The sequence below is a fragment of the Penaeus chinensis genome, chromosome 8 (assembly GCF_019202785.1).
Source record: "Penaeus chinensis breed Huanghai No. 1 chromosome 8, ASM1920278v2, whole genome shotgun sequence".
In the NCBI taxonomy this organism is placed as follows: Eukaryota; Metazoa; Arthropoda; class Malacostraca; order Decapoda; family Penaeidae; genus Penaeus; species Penaeus chinensis.
Window position 1 is genome coordinate 3,197,208 of NC_061826.1, and position 2,500 is coordinate 3,199,707.

Consider the following 2,500-nt stretch of genomic DNA (forward strand, 5'->3'; position numbering starts at 1 on the left):
TTTAATGATACTAGTGATACAGTTTAACGAAAGATGATTGACAAAAGACAATTATGCGGAATGTTTAATGATAATGGGCCTGCTGATGGCGTATCATTAGAGGAATAGAATTATTTTACAAATATTGGTAGGACAAAAAGAACATGGAAAAAAAATATTTCCCGGTTTATCCCGTATACATTTCTGTTCATTATGCGACTGTAAGCAGATGAAACGGGATACAGTAAAATTTAAATTGAAGAAAGGTGTATTATACTTAGGTTACTGTTTATATAAATCAATTAGGTAGCATTTCATCTAATTATAGAGATAAAACTACACCAAAAGTATAATAATGCTTAGACGAAATTAAAAGCTTTATTTCTTTTGCTTCCGTATCCCTCTCACAAGTTGTAAACAATGGCTGATGTCGACTACTCCAAAATTGGAGAAGACCTCGAAAAACAGGAGCTAGATGTAAGATATGAGCCTGTGTTTGAGATAGTGTTAATCCTGATATTATACCGAGTGTTTTTGTATTAAATAGGTAGGTCTGTATGGACAGTTTAAACTGTACTTTTAAGCGTAGCGGTTAAACTGGGTTGGGTAAGGTTGGTATACTGCATGTGTTACAATGAAAACGATGATTTAGTTATTATCATTGTTATTGTTGTCGAATGCTAATATCATATTGTAACCATTATTATTAACGTTAGTGTTGTCATTATTATTATTGTTTGTATTCTTATTGTATTTACTAGTGCTATGGTTTCATTGTTTGTATAAAGCAGCCATCGCTGTACCCTTTTACAGTTACATTATCATATTACTGATAATGATGATAGGGGTATCAATGGGTTATAGTAGTAGGGTAAAATATGAAATAGTATACACAGAATTGGTCTGTATATAGTCAGGTACTGCCCCCTATCCCCACCCAGGATGTCAAAGAATCCTCCACATATGTATAGCAGGGTAGACTGTTTGGACAGACTTGGCACTGGGCAATATCTGGTATGGTCATTGTCCTATGTATACTAAAGTCATAAATATCTTCACTGAATACCTTTTTTAAGAACTATTATGTGTTAATGACTAGTGTTCATTTTCCACTTGTAATCTAGTGTCGTCTCTTAGATCTCAAATTAAATCCAATCTTTCTTTCTTTTCTTTCAAGGACATGAATCAAACATTAGGTTTTACATAAAAATATCCAAATAACCTGACACTAATTTTTTTGTGAATGGAGTTTTTCCTTTTCACTCGGTATTACTAATCTATAAATCTACATCTCCTTCACAAAAATAGTTGTTCCATTGTAAGATCTGTGAAAGCAAGTTTTGCTCAGCCTTTAGTTCTCTCAGCCAATATGATTATTAAAAGTTATTCACTATTTGATGGTTATTATACAGATATATTTATTAATTGGGAATGAATGTGTCCATTTTCTTTTTTGGTTGGTTTTATTTTTTAGTCAATTTGCTTTGCTAACCAAGATCTCCATGTGATAAACTGCTTGTATTGCTTTTTGGTCAAAATGTTTCCCCATAATTTTCTTGATATTATGATTTGCTGCTCCAAGAATCAGTGGTTCCTTGTGTACCCCAGACCTCAATGTTTAGGGGAACCATAAGGAATAAGGTTCTTTTTTCCCAATAATTTGCTTTATTATTTTCTTTCAACAGGCACCAAATGGAGTACCACCAGCACATGTGTATGAACAACTTCTAGCTATTTACTTATTACAAAATGACCTGTAAGTAAATCTAAAGTGGGCTTTTGTTGGTATTTAAAATTTATAGATAGTTGAAGTTTGTTTATTATAGTGCCAGCTCGAATTATGAAATTCAAGAGAATTGATAATTTCACTTCTGATGAATAACACACAGTCTAAGAACATAAATCTGTTGTCTTTACTTGATGTATAATGTAAACATTTAATATTTATTTTTGTTTTTATACACCAGTTTACCTGCAGCATTTTACGTATGCCATTTTGTAACTATTTGCTTCTGACTTGTTAAACCACAAAGCAGATTACTAATCCTTTTACAGATAGTGGAATCTTTATATTTCCTATAATAATTTGACATTTTTTTGATAGTCAATGTGTGTTATTATTTCGTCAATGATTCATTTTTATTTCATTTAGTAATATTCATATTTATTTATTTATTTATTCTTACTGTAATTAAATTAAATGAATTAATTGATTTATCTATTTTTTGCTTTCAGAGCAGGTGCAAAGTTCTTGTGGAAGCGAATACCAGCAAGCACTAAAACAGCAACCCCAGAGTTAGGCCTTATTTGGGCAGTTGGCCAGAATCTATGGCAGCGTGATCTACCAGCAGTGTACACGGCCCTTAAGCAAGAATGGTCTCCAACTGTAAAGGATATTATGAAAGCTGTTCATGGTATATATTTTCTTATATTTATGTTTCATGTTGATGATCAACAGACCATTATGAAGTGGTGTTTTTTATAGTACTACTGCTTATTCAGAAAGTCAGTCTGGGTTGAT

General features: G+C 32.0%; 2 protein-coding genes across 2 annotated transcripts in view; one reads left to right on the plus strand and one right to left on the minus strand.

The window, feature by feature from the left end:
• The window catches only part of LOC125027756 (transmembrane protein 268-like), a 114,463-nt gene extending 114,460 nt beyond the window's left edge, over positions 1–3 (minus strand). The window contains exon 1 of the mRNA XM_047616892.1: positions 1–3. This exon is cut by the window's left edge and continues 196 nt beyond it. The gene's annotated coding sequence lies outside the window, so the exon portion shown is untranslated.
• Positions 4–361: 358 nt separating this feature from the next.
• Positions 362–2,500, plus strand: part of LOC125028059 (COP9 signalosome complex subunit 8-like) — a 2,935-nt gene continuing 796 nt past the window's right edge. The window contains exons 1-3 of the mRNA XM_047617351.1: positions 362–456; positions 1,665–1,735; positions 2,215–2,393. Coding sequence (XP_047473307.1) covers positions 400–456; positions 1,665–1,735; positions 2,215–2,393 — 307 coding nt within the window. The 5' untranslated portion in view covers positions 362–399. The remainder of the gene's footprint in view (positions 457–1,664; positions 1,736–2,214; positions 2,394–2,500) is intronic.